Source organism: Sylvia atricapilla, chromosome 1, assembly GCF_009819655.1.
Source record: "Sylvia atricapilla isolate bSylAtr1 chromosome 1, bSylAtr1.pri, whole genome shotgun sequence".
Lineage (NCBI taxonomy): Eukaryota > Metazoa > Chordata > Aves > Passeriformes > Sylviidae > Sylvia > Sylvia atricapilla.
In genome coordinates this window covers 45,846,759-45,868,606 of record NC_089140.1, presented here as the reverse complement: position 1 = coordinate 45,868,606, position 21,848 = coordinate 45,846,759, and the positions used below count along the sequence as shown (strand labels likewise).

The window sequence follows — 21,848 nt, the reverse complement described above, 5'->3', positions numbered from 1 at the left end:
TCCCTGCAGACCCCAGCACACCTCAGCCAGGCCCCTCCTCTACCAAGTCACTCCCAGGCAGTGCAGGCAGATGCTCAGTTGGGTTGTGCATCTGTCTCACCTGCAAACGCATCCAGCACGTTCTTTAGGATGCGTCACTTCCCATAACCCTAAACATTTGGGCAGTGCTAGCAAAGGATTTGCAACTCCCCTGATCAGTTCTATTTAATCTTCTGTCACCAAGAGGAGATGAAGGCTGATGCACCCATGGGAAATCAGTGGGATTTGGGCGCCTCACTCCTGAATGTTCCCTGGAAATAATACACCAAAATCTAAATACATCTTAAGCTGGCTTCCAGCTACACCTCCCAGGGTCACAGGGGCCCTTCTCTGCTGCAAGGGAACCAGCCTCTCTAGAGGGCAACTTCAACTGTTCCTTCCCCAAGCAAAAGACCTGGGTGATACCTGAGACTCCCTATGTCCTCGACAGCCTGAATAAATCAAATCAGCACTTCAAAACCCCTCTTGGAGAACCGAAATTCCTCCAGAGACATGTGCAGCCCATGCAGCTCACACATAGGTAACTACATTAAAAAAACAAAACAAAACAAAACAAAAAAAAACCCAACCCAAAAAAAACCAGGGAGAATTATTGGCTTTGAATGTTTCTTTCCTTTCACTTACTACACCTACTCTGAGCAGACAAAAGCATTTTGCACAGCAAGTTGGTGCTGACAGATAACCAGACTATTGCTCCTCAGCACAGCATCCTACCTGTATTTTGCCTAGTCCCTGGCTTACCCTTCCTAGGCTTTCACTTACAAGCATACATTTTCACATAGTGAAGGAGAAAGCAGCTCATTTACTGTGATCAGAATTAACTGTTCTCTATAAACATCTGGTCCTGACTGAAAAGATTGAAGGACAGTATGTTAACCTGACAGACAGACCATCAGCAGAGCTCATGCTTCGAAAACATCCTCTTGTTACAAAAGCAGCACACAAAATTAGGAGAACTGAAAATATTTTTTGTAAATACTTTAGTCATTTGTACTTTAGTCCTGGTTTCATTTCCTGGCTTCGATGAACTTCAAACCTGCTGCAACAGACTTCCCTTCATTGGGGAAAACGTCTGCAACAAAACAAACAATTGATCCTTTTTATCACTATTGCATAAAAGTGTTTATTTTACATCCTAAAGTTTGGTAGCTTGAGAATAGGACATAACAAAAAATAACTGAGAAGGCCAACTGTGCCCTTTATTCCTTCAAAGGAAGTAAGGTAACTGTGCAAAAAGCGAAAACAAAAGTTAGAAAGAGAGGGGGAGGAGGAGGCCCAGAATTAAAATACCTCGATACTTGCTCCTTCTTGTTCCTTGGTCCTCAGCAGGGCAGATCTGCTGAACCTTTATCTGCTGAGCTGAGGCTCCATAAAACTTTACTTTTCCCTCTGCCAAGGCTGCAAAACTTCTTTTTTTTTTTTTCTGTCTCATCCTTCCCAGATTTCTCAGAATCACATCCTGGTGCAAAATTGCCTGTCAGGAGGACGTCAAAACATCTCACTGGGGTTCAGGCAGCCTCCGTGTCTCCTCCCTCCCTTGGGCTCACTCAGCCACCTGACCAGCCAGGCTCTCCATGCTGCCAAAAATACTCCTGCTTCTCTATAAATCTCCCATAGGAAAAAAAACCAACCCCTCCTGCCTTGCATACTTGTGACAAAAAAATAAAAGTAACCATCAGCTGGGCACCTCTGCATGCAGAGCCCATCCCGAGGCACATTTTGGATGAGGTCTGATCCAGCTGGTTTACATGCACCATGAGGAGAATATGCAGCAGGGAGAGAGGAGGGACCCCTGACACCTCTCCAGTGGAGCTGAATGTCACCTCCAGAAAAACATTCCCATTTTCGAGCACTACCACCCACGAGCCTGCTGTCCCAATGCCACTGCCACTGTCAGCTCCTGGTCGCGGCACTCAGCCTCCCCGAGGAGGCTCCTTGCGCTCATTCAAACCGCGCGCTTCCTGCTCCGGACGGAAAGTGCCAAAACTTGTTTCCAGGCCAAAACACTGTGAGCAGAGCAGCTGAACACATCACTTTTCTGCGACAGGATAAAAAATGCCCCTGCCCTGCCACAGGGCTTAATCCAGTCTCGGATACCAAGATAAACAACCCCGGCACAGCCCTCTGCAGGCAGGTCTCTCTGCCTGCTGCCAAGAAACACATTTTGTTAAGCAATCTGGAGCTGAGCGCTCGGTGGTCCCTCGAGCTACATCCCCAAAGCTCGGTGTGAAGCTCTTGTGTGGCTCAGACCACCACTGAGCCACCCGCCGACCCCACCAGACAGGACCCTGTGCAACAGCACCTGCGCAGCCTGAGATGCAAACCTTCTTCCTCGGCACCAGGCTGAAGAGTTTAATCTGTCCCTGTTCTACTTCTGTGACTGTGGGTCTAAAATCATGAAGAACATCCATTACACCTGGCCTGCTCTGACATTTCTTAAGTTGACTGTGGAGTTTCCAGCCTTCCCAGCAACTCTGGGTTTCCCTCTCCCAAAAGCTGAGCTATCTTATCTGCTGTTAAATTGTGGCACAGCAGGGAAAGGAAACACGCAGTTTGCCCCAGACCTCCTGCCATCCTGGAGTAGCAAATCAATTTAATCCAGAAGGATATTCAATATTCTCGTTGGGAGATCCTTGCATATAAGTGGTTCCTTTTCACTGCCAAATGCCAGTGATAACTTCTGGTGGTGGTCTGGACTCCTCACAGACCCAAGATTTAGGGAAGAACGTGCCTGTTCTTCTGCCATCTTCATGACCAATCCTTTCACTGCTCATGGGAACCAGCACCTGGGGACAGAGGGAAATCCTGGCAACTCTGGGAAACCACCATCCTTCCCCATCCCCAAACTACTTCTCTCTTCCCTGAGCTCTGTGCCCTTCTCCATGACGGCAGCCTATGCAGGCACGACTGCTCCACAGGCTGGATGGTTGCCTTGCCGCCCACACGTGGTCGGGACACATCCTTGTAAGACACAGAGAACCAGGAGTATTGTCAAGAAAAGTTAACTAAGTGCCTCCCTGCTGGCAATGAAAGGCATTTCAAAATACGCTGTTCCAGCTTCTTCCCAGCATTGCTCTACTGCCAAAGCTGCTAAACTACCTTTGCTTTAAAATTAAGAGAGGTAGGATTAAAAGAAAAAGGTGTTGCAGGAGGAAGAGCTTCTAATCCCTGTGATAAATAAAAGTTAAATTAAAAAACCCTGCTCTGGGCAACCGACAGAGCACAACCACGCAGAGGTACAGGCAAATGCAGTTCTGCAGATCTGAACCCTGCTTTGCAACGAGCCCTCCTCGTGCCTTACCAAAGTAATCGGCCTTTGGCCGAGCATCCATCTCCTGCTCCAGGCGCTGGGTCAGTGCCTCCAGCTTCAGCTCGGCCGCCGACGGCCCTTGCTCTGGCTGCGGAAGGAGGGTCTGGCAGGGCAGCTTCACCTTCGCTGCGCTGGAGCCATCCAAGTGCCCAGAGTCTGACCGCGTCCCGCTCACGCCCTCCGGGAAAAGCATCTGCGGCGCATTGGGAGCCACGGTCCCCCGCGAGGCCAGGCGTGAGGAGCCCGGTTCAGGGTTCCCGCTGCCGCCGGTGGGCCTGTGGTTCTGACCATGGGCCACGAAGTGACCGGCTGGGCTGGGGTAGGCCGCGGCGTGCTGGTATTCCACGCTGGGAGCAGCGGGTGCGGAGCCTGGTGGGAAGGACAGCGAGACACCCTGGTACCACGGCTGGCTGCCGTCTCCTCCGGCTTTGGGACCGCAGGGCTCAGCGGAGCCTGAAAACCCTCGAGCGGGCTGCGCTGAGGGTGCCGAGAAGGATGAGGATCTCTGCTGTGGCGGGGGCTCCTCTGGCCCCGCTGAAGGTGCCGGGGGGGTCCCGGCGTTTGAGAAGGAGGACCTCTGTCCAGGTGGCACCGGGTCACGGCCCCCGGCACCCCGCCTGCCCTCGCCACCGTTTTCCTGCCCGCCGCGGCAGGGCTGGGGCTCGCCGGGGCTCCCAGCCTGCGGCTCCCCGCGCCCCGCGCCGGGCTGTGGGCCCCCCACTCGGGGAATCCTGTCGGGCTCCTCTTCCCAGCCCCGGCGCCCGGCCTGGCTCCCCGGGGCCTCGGCACGTGCGCCGCTCCCTCCGAAGCCCCGCTCCCCTCCCTCGCAGGGCCTCGCCCGCGGCCCCTCGGCGGCGGGGGGCGGCTTCGAACCCCGAGCCACCGGCGGGCTGCTACGGGGGGGATGGAAGGCGGCGGCCCCTCCGTTCATCGCCGCCATCAGCATCTCCTCCTGCTGCTGCTGCTGGAGGTGGATCTTGGCCATCTTGGTGGCGAACACCCGCCTGGTCTCCTCGAACTCGGGGTTGTTGCCGGCAGCTTTGTCCACCCGAAAGAGACCGTCCTTGGAGGCCTCGTACATGTTGAGGTCCTCGATGAACTTGCTAGCTTCCAGACCCAGATCGTCGTACTTATCCATCCCGCCCGGCTTAGCGGGAAGACCCTCGCCGCTTTCTTCTTCTCCTTCCTCCTCTTCTTCTTTCTCCTCCTCCTCCTGCTCTTCTCTTTCCCGCCGGGATCAAGGCAACGCCGGCAGCGGCAGCCGCTCCGTCCCGCCGCGCACCCGCCGCGCCCGTCCCTGCGGGGGGCGTGGCCGTGGGCACGGAAGGGGCGTGTCCACGCAACACCACGCCCCAATGCCGCCCTTAACCGCGCCCAAAGCCACGCCCCCCCGGCGCGCGCTGCTCGTTCCCGCTCCGTGGTGGCCGCGCGCGGCTCCAAGGAAGTCCCGCGGTGTCCGATCAGGCTCGGGCAGGGCTCGGGTCAGCCAGCAGAGCTGGGAAGGGGGGACGCACGGTGGTTAAAGTCACCCGGGTGATGCAAAGAAGGTGATTTTATCTCATATCCCCAACGGATAATATTTATCTTTTTCATCCTGCAGCCTGGAAACCTTCCTGAAGAAGCTTTGTGAAAAGTCACAGATGTCCGTTGGAGAAAAAAAAACAAAACGGCTCTACTTTGGCATGAAAAACTGCAAGGAAAATCTCATTCCATAACTACTGGAGCAATTAGTCTGTATAGTAGGAAATTTTATGTATTTTCTTGGTGTAGATAGACATTCTATTCTGGATAGTCACACTTAAGTAAGCATGACTAAAGGACCCTGAATTATTTTAGGAAGACGACCCCTACCCTGAAGCATAAAGGATACCCCTGGATGTCTAAGGATGTCCAGCATCAGCATCTCAGCCTTCCCTTCGGGAACCCCCCACCCCATTATCCAGCATCAAACACATAACTGCAGCAGGACCACCTCCAGAGACATTTAGATCAGGAAAGACGCAGAGTGATCATGACATAAAATTACTGCTGCTTTGGAATTCGGTGGCATATGTGTGATACGCAGGGATTGGGCAAATCGTATTGTTCCCAAATGCTTGAAAGGTGTAGGAACTGTGTGCAAAACTGCATTTGTGGTGTCCCAATATGGCTGGGGCACTTCATGCCTACAGTTAAAGACTTACCCATGTGAATCTACACTTTGCATCCCAGCCTCCCTCCTCTGTCAGCTGAGGCCAGTTGCAAAATTTCCATGTCAAAACACAGCCAGGGGTGCCCAGAGGTTGGGGGGCTGCAGCAGGAATTCTGCTGGGCTTGTGGGAGAGGCTGGTTGGTAGGGAGCTGTGGTACCTCTAAGTAAACTTACTGGTGCAGTTGATCCTACGGGCCCAGGCACATGTCCTGCATTCCCATAACTTGTTATTGTAATTCTCCCCCAGGCTCCAGGAGGGAGGGCCAAATGTTAAGGAATGTGGAAATTCACTGCCTTTAATAATGGTGAATTGGGCTGTGACCAAAACATGTCAGAAATTTAAAAAAAAAAAAAAAAAAAAAGTCCTCTTCCCTCTTTGACTCATTCCATTACAAAAACACTCCTGAGCAACTGAGGCCAGACCCAAAATATCCTGCCTCTTTCTTTAAGATTTGGACCAATATGCTTGAAAATGGGCCCTGTGAGCCCCTGGAAAAGGTGCCTTGTCTTCTTTCAAGGCAACTTTAGAAACTTCTGTGGTGTCTCCAAAACGCTCCAAGCAAGACTGAAGGGCTGCAGGCTCATCCCTGCAGCAACAGCCCTAGGCTAGAGCTTGAGCTGATAAAATGATGAACTTTGGACTCACAGAAGTTAGCCCAGCCGTAGCACAGCTTTAGATAAGGGGGTTTATGGTTTCTAGGGAAGACAGGTGGCTGGGAATCCCAGCAGTCTCCCAGGACTCCCAGGAACTCCCCCAGTCCTCAGGACCTGGAGAAGGGGGGACCTCAGCACATATTGCTACTAACCATGGCCTGCCACTTTTTAAAGAGATTGATAATGCTGGAGCTTTTCACAACATCAGGGAAACATCCCAACTATCAAGCAATCCCATCTATCAAACCTTTCCAAGCCCTCCTTTGCTGTGGGGATGAGAGAAGGAGGGGTATCACAGCTCCCCACAAGCTCTGTTTCACTTTGGGAGAAGCTGGGTGCCTGGGGGCTAAACGCTGCTTTGCACAGGCCCCACCAGTTCAGGAGGAGGGTTTAGCCCCCATCTGGATGTCCACTGTGCAAAGACAACAAACTCCTGCCTGTGCCAGGCTCTTTTGGCTGGAGTGGAAGGGGTTTGCCTCCCATTTTTGTGGCTGGGAGAGGCCATGCTGGCCCACATCAGCTGCTTTGTGCCAGGCAGGTGTAGGCTCAGGCCACCAGTTACCAAGAGCAACTACCTCTTTTGTGGGTCTTGACCAAAACTGTCAAGTTTGAGATAAAGCTCAGTGGGGGCAATGAAAGCCAAAACAGTTTCAGTGTCTAAAGAGCATCCTTTGAAAGGGCTCCTGGAAGTCTGTTTTTGGCAACATCCTGGGCTGACAAGGAGAACCACAGCAACTGACTGAGGCATGGGATGCCTCCTCATTGCTGGCTTTAGGAAGCTTTTGGAGATGGGCTTAGCTGAGATCTTTAGCTTTCAGTACGACCAGTATGATTCAGTATGTAAAATGGGCAAGCTTCAATGTTAAAACAGTAAGTAACATGGAAGTTGGTACTGAACCACATCTTGAGTTCATATTTGTATGGAGAACAGACAGAAAGGAAACAGAGCATCAGGTAGATAAGGATGGGAGCGTGAGCCCCAGCGCTGCTTTTTTACTCACTGGAGGGATATGCAATGTGGACAAAGAGCAGTTGGAAAGGAAATTACACATCGTGCACCTTCTTGCCTCCTTCTCCCCAAAGGATGTAAAGTTAATCAGGGGAAGCCATGCTCTTATCCAGCACATGCTCTTATCCCTCTAAAACCCAAACCATTCGGTGGAGTAGAAGGATTTGGGAATAGATGTCTCTATTGTCAGCTTTCAACACGCAAACCAAGGAAGAATCTAATTTCCATCAGATCATGTATTTTTTTTTTCTTTCTTTTTTAATGTCATGTATATATTTTCTGCTGTTACTTTTAATCTAACATCTGTAAGTCCTTTTACAGTCTGACCTGCAAGAGCTCACCACTTTGCGGAGGGAAGGAGGCGGGGGAAGCAGTCTTCTTGCCAAATGGCTGCTCTGGATGCTGCTGACCTTCACCAGCTATGTAAAGTACATTTCCTTCCTATGCCAAAGGATCAAATCAGCTGTCTGCAGAACAATGCTTATGCGGACGACGTGGAAAAGGCTGCTGAAGCCCTTTGGATAGGGAACCCCTCGCACTGGGCTTGGCCTCCTTCCAGGCTCTGCATGCATGAGCAGACACTTTGATGGCAAGCGCCTTCGAGGGGGGATCACAGCCAAGTGATTCAAAGGCATTTTGGAGCTGAATTTGCAATGCTTTCAGTGAACGTTAAGCAGCAAAATATCTTTGAAGTTTCCTGCTCAGATTTATTCTTTTTGCGAGATTTGGGCTAGGGGTATGCCCAAGTGAGCAGATGATTAACTTGAACTTTCTACTAGACTGGAGATGTAATACTACACTGACTTGCAGACCATTCTGCTGTGATTAGATATGGTCCCACATGTTTATAGTTCCTGTGACTTTTACAACCCATGCCTATTAAGAAATTAGGGGTCCACGATTGCTGTTGTAGCTCAGAACCAAAATCTATGTGCCAATTTGAATTAACTTATTCTAAACCCTACCCCTTGAAGAGGAAAAAAAAATGAAACATTGCTCATTTAATCTGTTTTTGCTCCTGTGGGCAAGGCTTACACACTGCATTTATTCATGCAAAATAATGCGGACAGCTTGTAACTCAGCCTCGCTCCACGTGGCAATCTCAGCTGCCCATGGGGTGGAGGGAGGCAGTGATCTGGGGAGAAGCAGCCCCGAGTGGTGTTCCCGGCTCTTGGCTCCACCTCAGTGAGGATGCTGGGCACATCACCGCAGCCTTGTGCTGGAGCAGCGCGGCCCTCCAAAGCTCCGCCTGCCCGGTAAACAGGGAAGTCGCCAATGAGAGCAGGAAAGGGGTCATCTGTCTTTATTTCTTGTGGCCACGTTGGTGTCTGGGCTCACATTGCAGAGAGATGGAGAAAATGTGAAGAAATTCTCCATCACAAGTTTACAAGTTTCTCTCCCCCCCCCGATAATTTTTCTATCCGGGAGAAAACGCCCTCATATTTTAAAGTATGACAACAGCCCAAGGCTGCATGGTTCATGGAAAAACATGATTAGGAGGAGTCTGGGTGCCAATTTATAGCCAGATCTCTTTCCAAAAGCAATTACTGCATACTCACAATGCCTATTTGCAAACAAATGAGTGTGAGGAACCAGCAGCTGGCAGCATATCAGGTTGTTTGTGCACATGTCCAGGGCTGGTCTCTCTTGTGTCTCCCCAGGGCCATAGCTGTCCCAGGCAGGTTATTCCCTGCAGGACTACGCACACCACTCTGCAGTGCCTGACAACTGTGCTCTGGTGTGTTTTAGCAAGAAAGTAAGAAAGGCTTCAGTGCTAGGGTATAAACAGAGCGAGCAATTTATAAGGCAGAAATATCTCCAGGATAGAGCCTGGCTTGGTTCTTGCAGGAACAAATGTGTTTCTCAGCTTCTGGCGAGGTAGTGCCACAGCATCTCTGAACTCTTGACAGAACAGCAGGGGGAAATTATAGATTTTCCTTGCTGCTTTCTAAGAGGCTTTCATTAAATGTGCCATTTACCTGCACCTGCCAGATGCTTTATACTAGGAAGTTGATGCACAGCACTGTAGGGCAACTAAGAGGGTAGAGGAGGAGGAGGGAGGGATGAAGCAAGGTGACTGCAGAGGTGAGTCCAAGGGCTGCTTTGTGCGGGAAGCCAGGGGCTGGACTGCTGGATGGGACACTGCAGAGATGGAGAGGCCAAACCTCAGCCTCCGCCTTCCTTTTCAGGAAGGCAGCAGGGCAGGGCAGGGCCATGTTGTTCCTCCTCACAGCTGCCCCAGGGGCCCCTGCATTCCTTCAGGAGGCCTGCTCTGCCTGCTCTGCCTCTGCCAGCCCTGCCTGCTGCCTGCACATTGACTGGCGACAGCCCAGGTGCCCACCATGCAGCCTGGGTTGGTGCATCCCATGCCCTTGGGATCAGGGCAGAAATGAATCCAGACTTGGATGTTTTGCTCCTGCTGTGGTATAAGTGTCTACCACAGGGCATTATCTCTGCAGGGGATTATGCTAAGAGTATTAATTAACACTAATTTAATTTACACTAATGGCAGAGAAAGGCCAGGGCAGCATGGGGACACCTTTCTGTGCTGCCTTTCAGGAGAGGTACAGATGCTTCACAGAAGGGGTTTCAGGATCATGTTCCTTCTTAAACAGCTGCACCTGCATCATCAGTTCAGTGGCAATGCTGTGAGCCCTGCCTGTAGGTGGATAAACTGAGGCAGGAAGGGTTACCTGGCAGGCCACACCTTGGGAAGGTTAGAGGAGGCATGGGGAACCATCGAGATCCCAAACAGGAACCCAGGAAGCAGCAGAGAGAGAAGCTGCTGTTCCCCGAGCTGCAGCAGCTTAGTCTCCATGAGGAAGGCCAGAGCCTGGTGCCAGGTGCTTGGCTGCTGCTCTGTGGCAGACAAGAGCCTTTACCTTCCTCTCCTCAGTTTCTCCAGGTGCCATCAGTGGTGTTGGAGTCACTGGTCTTCCTTTGCTGTCACTCCATGGGCCAGAACACTGCCTTTCACTGGCTATGGATTTGCACTGGACTGATGCAGACAGCTCTGTTGGTTTTCCTATCCCTGCTCAAAAGAATGTGGAGTAGTTTGTTTTCTCCATTTTCTACTGAAAAGAGCCTTTTATCAGAATGAGAGCTCGCCTGGAGAATTTTCCAGCTCTGTTTCCCTGCCTCTTTATCAGTGCATTAACACAAACAGCACGGTGACCTTTTTAACCAACATACGTGGCCTCCAGTAAAGCTGGGCTGGAAGCACTCCACAGGTCAGACGACATCCTGCCATCAGTCATCGGCCTCACGTGGTGTGGTGGACTTTGAGTGGATTTGCCAGATGCAGTCAGTGCATCCAGTCTGTTCTTCCGTGCATGTCCTAGGAGAAGCTCTCTGACTAACAGATGTTTTTAAATGTGCTTTCACATGGGAAAATTGGGAATTATATGTTTTTGTTGCACCCTTGCTATTTCATCCAGCCACGTGGCTCTCCAGGGATGGAAGCGTACTTAAGGAAAATATTCACTTCCAAAAGCTTCTACAGATCTTTTTCACAATACTTCCTTTAACCAGCCCTTTAACCAGCTCAGCAACGCAGACTTGTATTTCTGTTTTGCAACAATTAGTAAGATTTGCTAATTACGCTGCTATGTGCTTAAAGACAATTGATTTTCCTTTGTAGCAGAAAACAATTTCCTGTTATGCCAATTCTCTTAATCTTCATCAGAAACAAACCCAGGCTGCTGCTGCTGCCAATAATGTGTCATGTTCCTTTATTAAATCACTCTCTTTTCTGCCCCAGTTCTGTGTCCTGTGTTTATTATTCCTGATCAGTGGATTGGATCACCTACAGCTGTTATGACTTGTATGTATTTTACTTCATGTATTGTTGGCACCAAGCAGAGTTAATAAAAAGCAACTCCCTTTGCTCAGCAGCTTGCATGTCTCCTTTGGCTGTGGGACATGGGTGCAGGGACAACCCCGGACCTTTTACGCTTTGTTTTGGCACGTGTAAAAAACCACCGGCAGATGAGGAAGTTGAGAGCCTTGTATGTGAGCGTGGGCCACCCCCTTGCAGCCAGCTCAGAGAGCAAGCACAAAGTGCACATTTCTGCTCACGTAAATGCATAGGTTCTGTTTAGAGTTATATTGAAGAAGACCAGGCTCCTCACATAAAAGAATTTCTTATGCCCAGACTGAGCACCACTAGTTCAAGCAGAGTGTGAATATTCAACTCATTGTACTTAAGCCTGTCCCATTTACACATTCCTTTGCTTAGTGAGAAACTCAGCAGCTCAGAAGAGAGAGCAAATTGGTGTGGGACCCAGGCAGATGAGCATCCAAGGAAATGTACTAGATAACTTTGTATGGAACATGGTGCTGGATGGCAACTCCCCAGGGCTTAAAACCAGACCTGAAGTTTTCCAGTCCAAGGCTTACCTGAGAGAGAGAAGTGCCACTCGTCACAAAGGCTGTGTGTGACTCCGGGCCTCCTGGGACAGACAGGGTTAGTGCACTGAAGACTGCTTAGTGATACCGGAAAGTTACATTATTCAGGAAAGGGAAAGAAATTCCCACCTTTCCTCCACATGTCAGGCAAGATCTCTTTTATCATCTGGGCTGCAGATGAGAGCTCTGATCCTCTCCCCTCCTGCACAGAGATAATGCTTCAGTTCACTGCTCCTCCTGCTAGGGCTGGGAGATGCTTAAGACTCCCTCTGATCTACTGTGATCAGCGTCATCCTTCTTCTTTGAGACATAAACCCCATTTCCATGAAAAAGACCCCAAAATAACCACGGTGTAGTTCCAGCATAATTTTTTAAGGTCAAAAGCAGACTGATAGTATCTATATTCACCACTCTGGTTCTGTGGTGATAGACCTGGTTTAACATTGAACACTTGCTCACCTTAGTACTTTGATACAAAATCAGCTCAGATTATTGAAGGAGAGAACTGATGAAACATGGAAGCATAAAAAGCATCCAGCAAAGCCAGCATATGTACTCTTCCAAGTGGGTAAATAATACATGAATAAAACCAATCCCTTCTCTGTAAACTGTAGTAAGTATTGCAAAACTACAAAAAAGCCCCACCAACCAACCAGCCAGCCCTAATTATTTCTTCATTTATAGCAAGCTTTTAGAAAAATCTCCCATACCACAAACCTCCCTAGGAAGGAACAACCAGCAATGCACTAGTTAACATTCTTTCTAGTGCATGTTGATTGTGAAAGGTTTAGAGAATAGGAATAGCTTTCTGTGAGGCTTTACACAGAAGGAGGAGAGACAAAGAGGAGAGACTGTATGACCTGCTGTATCTGTGGAAATTCTCCCTTCAAAAGAAAAAAGTTTTACATAGTCAAATCGGAAAATGCCGTTATTAACCCAATGTCAGTTCTGGGGCATTACTTTAGTCTGGTAAGTGAGCACATAGATTTTATTTTGCACCAAATCTCCATGTTTGGGTTCTGATACAGGTCATGGAAATGTACATGCTTGTCCAGCAATGCCCCTGTACAGGGTATTTTTCAAAGCACAGGTGGAACAAGCTGGATGGAGATCTATCTTAGCTAGTGACCTAACCTGTAACAGTGTCTTTAATGTGACATAAAAAGCCCTCTTGCCTTGCTGCAAAGCAGCATGGGTGTGCCATATAACCTCAGTTGTCACACATACCAAACAAGACATTTTTCTATATGGTGGCGTTTTCCAGCACATTTCAGTGCCCCCATCACCCCAGTATCTGAGATCCTTTCTCATTAAATCAATGGCATTGGAAAAGTACTTGTTGACCTTTAAGGACTTAGTTTTTATTTTCGTGGAATCAATGTTTGAGGGCTGGTGTTTTTTTTGTTTGTTTTGTTTTGTTTTGTTTTTTTGTTTAGTCACATGAACAATTTTAGGGTAGAAAGTGTGGCAATAATTATTCTTTAAATTTGACATTACTTAAAATAGAAATTCAATATAGATTGGACCAGTGCAACAACCAGTCTTCTATCCCTTAGAGAGACAGGATGCTGAAAATGCCCCTTCTGTGTCATGAATCCATTTCTTGGAGCAGCTTGTCCTGGGTCTATCCCACTGGGTTTAGCAAACCTCCCACATCATCTTTGGATTGTCACCTTATAGAATAAGAACAGTGGCATCACGTCCATTTTAAGTGTGTTAAATGCAGTGCAATTTGACTGATCAGCCACCAGCACTCTTCCTTCTCACTTCTCAAGTGTGCCCCGCCCAGATTTAAAACTCCAGCACTATTTACTCACTGAACTCTCCAAGGGGGCACAATCGATATGCATCACCTTTAGCATAAAGATGCCTCTCTAGTGTGACACAAATAACAACTGCCAAATAAATGAGACTTCTGTGATGAGTTATTTTACAAAGGCTCAGTAACAGGCTGCAGCCTGTATATCATTAACAGTCCCGTCTAGGCACAGACCGAACCTGTGAGTCACAATTACTGTAAGACAAACGATAATTGTGCTCCAGAGCAGGTCAACCTTGTAAGAAATGTCAGCGGCTGCCAGCACAACAGCAAAGCTCAGCAGCTGGCACCTCTGCCATCCTTCAAACATACACTTAGCAGGGGATTAGGCTCTGTCACACTGTCTGCATCATCTCTCTCACTCACTCTTTCACCACCTTTTTCGTATCCTCTAGACCACACTGAATTACAACTTATTGTAAACACACTGGCGGGACTTCTGACCTTGCACTTTTTGTGAGTCTGCTGTTCACTACCTTTCCTTTTTTAGCCTGTAGAAATCCATTCCCTATTTTGATTTTTGCCTGAATCACCAAGTGACATCTACAATTCACTTCCTCAGGCAAGAGCAAATACCCTCAAGTGCTAACAGCAATAAACCCTGTGGGCTGCTGCCTGGCCCTGCAGTGACTGCAGCTTTTGTTTGAAGGCACCACAGGGTTGCTGGGCTTACATCTTTCTTCATCCTTGTAAATTTAAAAAGTTTTTATTTACATCAAATATGTCACCTTTCCCCCAAAGAAAAACTCTGTTAAAATGGTTCCACAGGGTGTGTTAAACCTTTTACAGGGGAGAAAAAAAAAAAAAAAAAAAAAAAAAAAAAGCAGCAGGACTGGGCTGTGCCACAGATTTTACTTAAAAGGATCTCTTTCACAGTCCTTTTAGGGGCTTTTGAACAGGAGTTTTTTATGAATTTATAACAACGTATATGTCAGGCAGACACTGGAATTCAAATTATTTTAACTCCAACTAAAGGCTTGTGTTTGAATGTCTGAATGCATTCCTTTGTGGCTCAGATTTCTGGAGTCTTAAAACTGCAAAGACCGTATCTTCATTATAAATATTCAATTTCTTAGTCATTCGGGTGTCAAAGGACCGTTAGAGAGAAAATCCACACAAGTGTGGCCCAGGAAGCAGAAGTCAGAAGAGTTTTGTTGCAGAGGTAGGGATGTGTGGAGCCAAACACGCTTGCTAAGCCTGGCATCTCTGTTATGCATCTGGATATTTGTTACCAAAAATGCATAAACCCCAAATGAATATTGGCATTGCTTAGCTAGTGCCCGCATGGCAATGTGATCTGTCTTGGGCCTAGTTGCTGAGGATCTATGAGACTTATTTACTGTTATGTGGGATATTGTTCTTGTTTTTCTTTCAATTCAGTACAGAGTCTGGATGCCTGCTGGGCTGGAAGGTCACTGCAGATCTCTGTATTTGCCTCGCTGGTTGTTACTGATGATTTCTTAACTGACAAATGGCTGGCTTATTGGACTAGTTAGTTGAATGACTGTTAAAAAACATTCTTTCACAATGAACTCTGCAATTGTTTCCTTGGAAACTCTTTTTCAAGCATTTGCTGAACACAATAAATATTTCCATGTGGATATATCAGCAATGCAGTGTGCAAATAACCTGGCTGGAATCAGGCATGAGAATGGCTTTATGTTTTATGAATGTCTGATTGATTTTTAGAAACATGATGGCTATTTTCATTTAATGAACCCTTCAGGGAAAAAACAAAACAAAACAAAACAAAACAACAAAACCCCCCCAAAAAACAAACCAAACAAACAACAAAAAACCCCCCAAAAAACAACAAAAAAAACCCACCACCAACAACAAAAAATTTCAATTCCAGTTTCACAATCTAGGCACTACAAGATCCAGTAGAGCCAAAAAGCATCCTGTCTGCCCTCCCCACTGCTGCAGTTCTAGCAGCTGACTGATCCCTGTCTTGAATGCCCTGAAGGTCTCTGAGATGGCTCATGTGTAGGGAAGTAACTTCCATCCTGTTCCACACATAAACAACCCTCAGTACTTTGCTGAAGTTGCACCTCTCATGCATGTGCCAACACAAATACATCAGCTAGGAAGGAGAACCCTGGCTAAGCAGGGCTTGGCCAAATCATCTGACCTTTTCTTTGGCTTGGCTCTGAAATTTACGTGAAAGGTATCAAACCATTCCATTCTGGCTACCTGCTGTGCCCAAGGCCATTGGTCAGCACAAACAAATTATTTTTTAAATAAACACTCTGTAGTGTTTTGCAGTGTTTCTTTAAAACTTTAAATGCTAGTTAATGGTAGGGTATCCTAACATGAGATACAGGGAGCAAAGCACACCTAATATCTGGGGTAGCACATATTCAGGACAATCATTTAGTCCTGGAATCACATTTATGCATCTGCAATTAGCCAAGCCAACTTTCCACCGGGATATATTCCTGCGGCTGATGGCGAGGAATGTGCTTTCTTCAGTTACATTCTGTTACAATTGTTTAGTTCTTCCACACTTTCTTCTCTTTCTCCCAAAGAATACGGACAAACGGCATCTTACTGTGACTCAATAAGAAACTTTAATTCTGCACGTTTCTCCACATTGAAAGGAAGATCTAGCAGCAACCTGATTTTAATAACATTTCTTTCCCACCTTTACATGAAGTAACTGTTTTTGCATTGGTTTCCACCTGGAGAGATTCCAGTTCCCTTTTACAGCCCAGCAGAGCCTTTACTGTTCTTGCACTAAGAAGTTGATAAGGGCAGTTCTGGGAGACAGAAAGGCCTTTTTAATGGCTCGTCCCTGGAGATGCTTGACTCCAAGTTCACTTTGAAGAACGAGCTTGTGGACTTCTTCAATATTGCGGGCTGCTTGCTGAGGCACAAAAACTTTGCCACAAGCTTTGTTATTGATCTGAAAAACAGACATGAAAACAGGAAAAAACCAGAAGTTTAATTAGACTGCTTAATTAGACTGTTTCCTGTATCCAATCCATCTTTTCACAAAAGGAAAGGGGGAAAGAGGAATAAACTCTCTTGTCTCCAAATCCACACTTTCGAAGCAGAGGATAAGATTCTTCCTATCTTCTGACCACCATAAGATAAAACTCTGACTCATGATACTCAAAAGAAATTGGAGAAGTGGCCACAGGAAGTCTCAGTTTTGAAGACAGCAAGCAGCACGTGACTGTGCAATGCAGTGATCTTTTAATTTTAAAAACGTGACTGTCACATAAGCTACATAAAATGTCTGATGGGAGTCCTGGTTTGTACATACTTCTGGCAGCAATTTGGATTCTTTACAGCTAAGCATTGTCTTGCAGAGATTCAGATGGAAGATATATTATTTTTAGAGAAATAGGCTTTTACTTAGTGTATGTTGCACTCGACCCATGGCTCATTAATCCAACACTGACCAGAAAGACATCAGCTACTCAGTAAGTAACATTTTCCTGTGTGTGGCTGGTTTTCAGAGCAGCTTCGACACTGGTTTTGCTTCAGTAGGCAGAATGATGTAAATAAAACAGAGTAAGTCCTTCGGTGGGAATCACCTTAATTTATAAAATGGTTTTATAAATCCTTTTTGTCATCCAATAAGAGTAGATAACAGAGACAGACTACAGAGCCTGACTGAGTACCTTTCTGGAGCTGACATGAAATTAATTATTACAAAAGCTTTCAGATTTATGTGGACTATTTTCAGTGGCTTAATGACAAGAATGTCAATAATACATTTTAGAAAATGAAATAATTTGAATTTTTTAATGCAGGTAATCACATTACTTGCATAATAATCTGTGTAGGTGCTGCAGATCTCTGGCCCCTAGGCATCATTTCAACAGATTTCAGTTTTCTAGAAGAACACTCATTGCTTCATGCAGTTTGGACATAAAAATGAACACGACTTGGTTTTCACCTGGATTTTACCTAGGATATCTGTATGCAACATAAGACAAATGAGAAAGTCCTAGTTCACTTACCTAGTTTGTATTTGTTTGTATTTCATTTTATTGAAAATAAAATAATTTGTGCAATTCTCTGAAAGAGGAAGTTGGGACAGATTTTTAAGGAACAAGATGAATGCAGCAAGGATGAGCCACTTCTGTTTTTTGACTACTCTTGACACTGAATTGCAGTGATAATGTCAGTAGGCTTCTAACTACTCCTATATGCATCCATAATGTGGCATCATAAAAGGCTGGGTGTGTTAAACTTTGCCTTTAGAACCCGGTGTAAAGTAAAATCCTTGGAAAACACATGGGAGCTAATTTTTAAAGCTTTTGTGAAAAATAAATACAAGCAGTTCTTCTTGACAATTCACTTCAGAGAAGAAATGCATTCCACAGGAAAAAGAAAACAGTAAAATCCAAACAGATACAGTTTTAGTGGGAATATAAAGAAAGCTTCTCAGCTTGCTGCTAGGACACACAGCCTGCAGTTCAAAGCTATGCCTGCCTAGTTAAAATGTCATTCACTGTCTTCCATCATGTAAATTAATATGTCCCAGTGGATGGATGTTAGCAGGGGGAAATTTTCCACAACTAGCCTATTTGGTGCTGTTCTCAACAGAAAAGCCAAGCAGTCTAAATCAACTTGGTAAATAAATGATTGCTAGTGGTTGTTTTCCTAGAAAGGTCGAGAAGCCTGGGCGACCTGGCACTGTGTACCTTCCCACAGCACATCTCCACCTTCCCACAGCATGTCTCCTGATCTTTCCCACACTTTGCTCTGAGCTGGGACCAAAACTCCTATCAAACAGCAGATTGGTTATGGTTTTACCACGTGTTTGAGCATGGCTTTCATTATATCACAGGTATCATGAAGCATTTTAAAGCTATTCTTTAAACAGGCAGCTGCAGATTTTATCACATGCTGTGTGTAACAAGCATCCTATTCACATATCCTTTTAGTCCAGATTAGGTTCTCAGCAGGAGAAATGCCTTCTCATATTCCTCCATCTCTCTCTCTGTATCTCACTAGACCAGCATAATCCTTGGCATTTCCAGGTAAAAGTGCCAGCACAAGAAAATTGGGTGCTGGCAGCCTTGTTTCTCTGAAAAAACATGGCAAACTTCAAGAGGAGAAATACGTGAGTCTTAGGTCCTTTCTGCCCCCAAGGAAGGTGGGTGTTGCTTTTTTTCTTCTCTTTTTTTTCTTTCATTTCTTTATTTTATTTTTAACATTTGACATTCTACACGATTCCAGATCTACAGGGAGCTAGCGGTAAATACAGAAGTTATAAAAGTTGAAATGAAATCACAAAAGACTGAAAAATAAGCACCTTGAGGCTGAGGAGAGGAATTTTTAATTCAACTCAAATATTTTTTTTACCATTGATGCATAATCCTTCTGAGAAGTTAGAAAGAAAATAAATATCTATGCACTGTTGGGCTTCTCTCATATGCCAAAGCAAGGAAAATGACACCAACTTTTTTATTTATAAAAACATCAGTTATAAGACCACATCTGCTAACAGTTCTGCACCACCTAGAAAATGTGAGGAATTCTAGTCAGAAATGTGTTTATAGGATGAAATGCACACTACATTTCAGGTCAGATTTTTCAGAGCATTAATAATATACAGTATTATTAAAAATACCCAACTTTGCAATAATATTTAGAGTAACAGATACTATGCATACCCAGTGAATTTAAATGTCTTTCTTGTAGGTAATTTTTTTTGTTTCAGCCAAGGATACAGTGAGTTTGTTGCTTTTGTTGCTTTGGGTTAAATATGGAAAGACATAATTCCAGCACAGACAGGAAATAATGAAGTATTTTGTGTGAAGAGAAATAAACCCAGAATGTCTCAGCAGACAAATCCTTGGCAGCCTGAGGCAGTTTGATGGCTTGAGAAGAATAGGGTTGTGGCCCAAAGACTTGGTTTGACTGTACAGCCTTGTGAAGAGACACTGACTCTTTGCAACTAACCAATTCCTCTGTATGGCGAGTGTTTCTTGGTTTAAAGAGGACAATTTATTTTTGCAGCCATACAAAAACCTTCAGTGTCCATAAGACTTCCCACATTCTGTGCACATTCACATTCCCTGCTCCCCATATTTCCCTTTTGCCTTACTCTTATAGCAGAAAGCCAGGCATGCTCTGCGGGCAGTATTGCTAAGAATTATTCCCAGTTTAAAAAAGCAACTTGTCTCTCTGGTCTTCCAGTCATTTGCTTTCTCAGAAGGAAGGTGTTTACATACATCATATAATTCCAGGAATACATGACTGAGAACCCAGGGGTTGTTTTTTCTCTTATTACAACAAGACTGTTGTACAGGGCTATGGCTTTGAAAATGTCAACCAGGAAAAGAAGAATAGTTTTCATAATGGCTATAGAAAGCACAGTTAATTTTTTTCTTGTTCCTTTTTATGAGAAGGAAAATTTCATGTCAGCAGAAAAACATCAGTGAAATGTTTAGGCATTTTCATGTTTGGTTGTGTAGTCTTGTGTAGTCTTAATTGTGTCCAGAGCTCTCACTGTGTTGCTGAAGTTGTTATTTCAAAGATACATTTAATAACATGTTTGCTTTAACCACAACTGCAAAGACATTTCTATAATTACACAATTTCTCATTCATGACTTCCTTATAAACTGAACACTAGAATTCAAGATGTTTGCTAGCTGTGCTTGGATGTGAAGGCTTATTTTGAGCTTGAGAGAAGTGATCATACCTCAGTGAAGATTTTTACTGTTAGAACTAAATGCTTTTCCCTTGAAGAAAGAAAGAGAGGACAAGAAAGAGGAAAAAAGCAATACACCCAATGGCTATTAAACTAAGTCTTTTATTAACTCCAGCTAGCAACTGAGTCCTTCTCCTTGGTTTGGAGAGATGACCATTGAAAATTTCCTTCAAAAAGTCATACTCCTTGGTCTTTGTTAAGTGTGTATGTTTAATAGTGGAAAAACTAGTGTTTTAACAGTATTTCTCATTCTGTTCTAATAAACTGAGAGAGAGATCTGGCAAGATATGAAACTATTTGCAAAGATACTTTGATTAAGGCAACCTGTAGCAACATGGCTACATGGCTTCCCCTAAATTCTACCAATCTCTCCCCTCCTCAAAAACTCAGATCAACAGGAAACAACCCAACTGCTTTGCTCTCTCCCCCAAAGGGGCAAACAGGAGAAAATACAACTAAACGGCATTGCTTCTGTTTCTTTTACACACACAGAACATACAGTTTTACATGGCCAAATGATATTTCTTCTATAGGCTCCATTTCATTCAATGTCCAGAAACACAGAAAGTGTTTGAGTTGAAGCGTTTAATTTAACTTAGAACAATAAAGTTTAGAATGTTTGCATTAAAGATTATCCTTTGGGGAACTTTCCTTGAGTGAAAAAGGCAGGACTCCTGCAGACCTAGTAGTATGCAACTACGTTAATTAAGAACTCTCACAATGCCTGAGCAAGAGGAACTTGAAGGTAGGTTCTTGAAGGAAGCAGGAGTCAGTCATTGGAAGAGCTGTGACACTGCTCAGGGATCCCATGTCTTTGGCTCCAGGCATTCATTCCCTCTGTGCCCTGACTAATGACCAAGCTTTGGGATGCTTGGAAGCATCCTGAACACATGCTAGTTAACTAGAGCCATAGGAGAGAAGACAGTAAATTACACTGTGCACACGTTGGAAAACTGCACTCTTCCACTGAAGAGCCAGCTCTTTCCCTGGTCCACAAAGGTGTTAGAGTTCACAGAGGAATTGGAAATTAGAACATTTCCAAAGATAGTTGGTTTTCTCAACCCCCATTCCTGCAAATGCACTCTCCTGACATGTGCCAGAAATTCAGCCCAAGGCAGATAGGAAACATCATTTGGCAAAAAATCACAACTTAACCCAGCTTATGATTGGTTCTGTTAGGGAGCCATAGCACTACTCATACCACAGGAAATATCACCTAATTACACATTTTTGTACAGGGCTGAATCAATAAATTGCACTGTCAGGCAAAAAATCTGGGCCTGTATTTTGATCCTAGTTTTGACTGTATCATCCTTGCCCATGGCTGTTCATTGGTCAAGTCTCCACAGGTACTAATATGCAGTCATTCTGAAAAGTTTTTATTTAGGGCATCTATCTTCAAGACTCACTATATTTTTTTTGTTTAGGAGACTGTTTTAATTACTCAGCACAACCATAATAGCAGCTGCTATTTTGAACTTCTATTTTGAGCTGAGCCATCTACTATGGAAACTGACTTCCACAAGGGAAGAAATTCTATCCTCCACTACTGAAAATAAATCAAAATGCTCTTACCAGTACAGACATCTCCACAACATCTGATGGCTGAAGGTACTCTGGGTCTACTTTGGGCCAGGACTGATGCAGAACATCAACATCCCAGTGATGATGAGTACAAAGTTTATTCTGTATATGTGCCAAACCTGGAAAATGAAAACAGTAAAACATTCATCTGTATGGTAAC

At 45.4% G+C, this 21,848-nt stretch overlaps 2 protein-coding genes across 3 annotated transcripts in view; both read right to left on the bottom strand.

The window, feature by feature from the left end:
- Positions 1–4,623, bottom strand: part of LIMD1 (LIM domain containing 1) — a 32,567-nt gene extending 27,944 nt beyond the window's left edge. For both annotated transcript variants that reach the window (XM_066321510.1, XM_066321519.1), the window contains exon 1: positions 3,341–4,623. In XM_066321510.1, coding sequence (XP_066177607.1) covers positions 3,341–4,487 — 1,147 coding nt within the window. In that variant the 5' untranslated portion in view covers positions 4,488–4,623. The remainder of the gene's footprint in view (positions 1–3,340) is intronic.
- Positions 4,624–15,976: 11,353 nt separating this feature from the next.
- Positions 15,977–21,848, bottom strand: part of LARS2 (leucyl-tRNA synthetase 2, mitochondrial) — an 83,280-nt gene continuing 77,408 nt past the window's right edge. The window contains 2 exon segments of the mRNA XM_066321497.1: positions 15,977–16,334; positions 21,680–21,807. Of these exon segments, the coding sequence (XP_066177594.1) occupies positions 16,152–16,334; positions 21,680–21,807 (311 nt within the window). The 3' untranslated portion in view covers positions 15,977–16,151.